The sequence below is a fragment of the Nannochloropsis gaditana genome (assembly GCF_000240725.1).
Source record: "Nannochloropsis gaditana CCMP526 unplaced genomic scaffold scaffold336, whole genome shotgun sequence".
Lineage (NCBI taxonomy): Eukaryota > Eustigmatophyceae > Eustigmatales > Monodopsidaceae > Microchloropsis > Microchloropsis gaditana.
The window spans coordinates 28487-29134 of NW_005803617.1; the positions used below are offsets into that span (position 1 = coordinate 28487).

At 62.8% G+C, this 648-nt stretch overlaps 1 protein-coding gene across 1 annotated transcript; it reads right to left on the reverse strand.

The window, feature by feature from the left end:
• Window positions 1-202: 202 nt before the first annotated feature.
• Window positions 203-596, reverse strand: NGA_2038300 (uncharacterized protein; the record flags this gene model as incomplete). Its single annotated transcript, XM_005854955.1, has 1 exon — window positions 203-596. A coding segment is annotated over one exon (394 nt), but the record flags the coding sequence as incomplete, so codon positions are not given.
• Between the last annotated feature and the right edge of the window lie 52 nt (window positions 597-648).

Consider the following 648-nt stretch of genomic DNA (forward strand, 5'->3'; position numbering starts at 1 on the left):
AGCGGCACACGGCAGCGTCCGCAGTCTCTCGAAACGGACAGTGAAGGGAAAGTCGTGGGAATCAGGCATGGCCGACCATCTGTAAGAAGCTACCCGGAAGTCGTTGAACACCACGTGGATCTTGTTGGGCGCTGCCAGGACGGTGAGGACGGGAGGGGAAGGGAGGGAAGGAGGGAGGGAGGAAGGGAGGGAAGGAGGGAGGGCCGTGGACCCGCTGGGCGAGGCGAAGGTGGAGGGGCAATGGGAGAAGGCAGGTAGGGACAGATTTCTAAGGAGGTGTTGAGGAGGGGTATAGGCACGGAGGTGCGTCAGAGAGGCCAGGGAGGCCCCGAGGGGTTGGACCGTATCGTGTAGCGGGAGGCGTGGGGGGTGGGGCTGGCTGAAAAGCTGGGAGGGCGTTTGTCCGTAGTGACGGATCTGCGCCTCCGTCGCTTCCTTGAGGACGGGATCGTCGATCCGGTCCACATCCACCGCTCCTTCGTAGGTGAGGTAGTAAAACACGTTCCGGGCAGCTTCCGCGGGGGGGCCGCGCTGCTTCCAGCCAAAGATCAGGTCGATCCATTCGTGCAAATGGGAACTCACGTACTCGCTTTCCAAGGCCTGCCGGTGCTGACGGACAAAGTCGTGGGCGTTTCGGGCCCAAGGAGG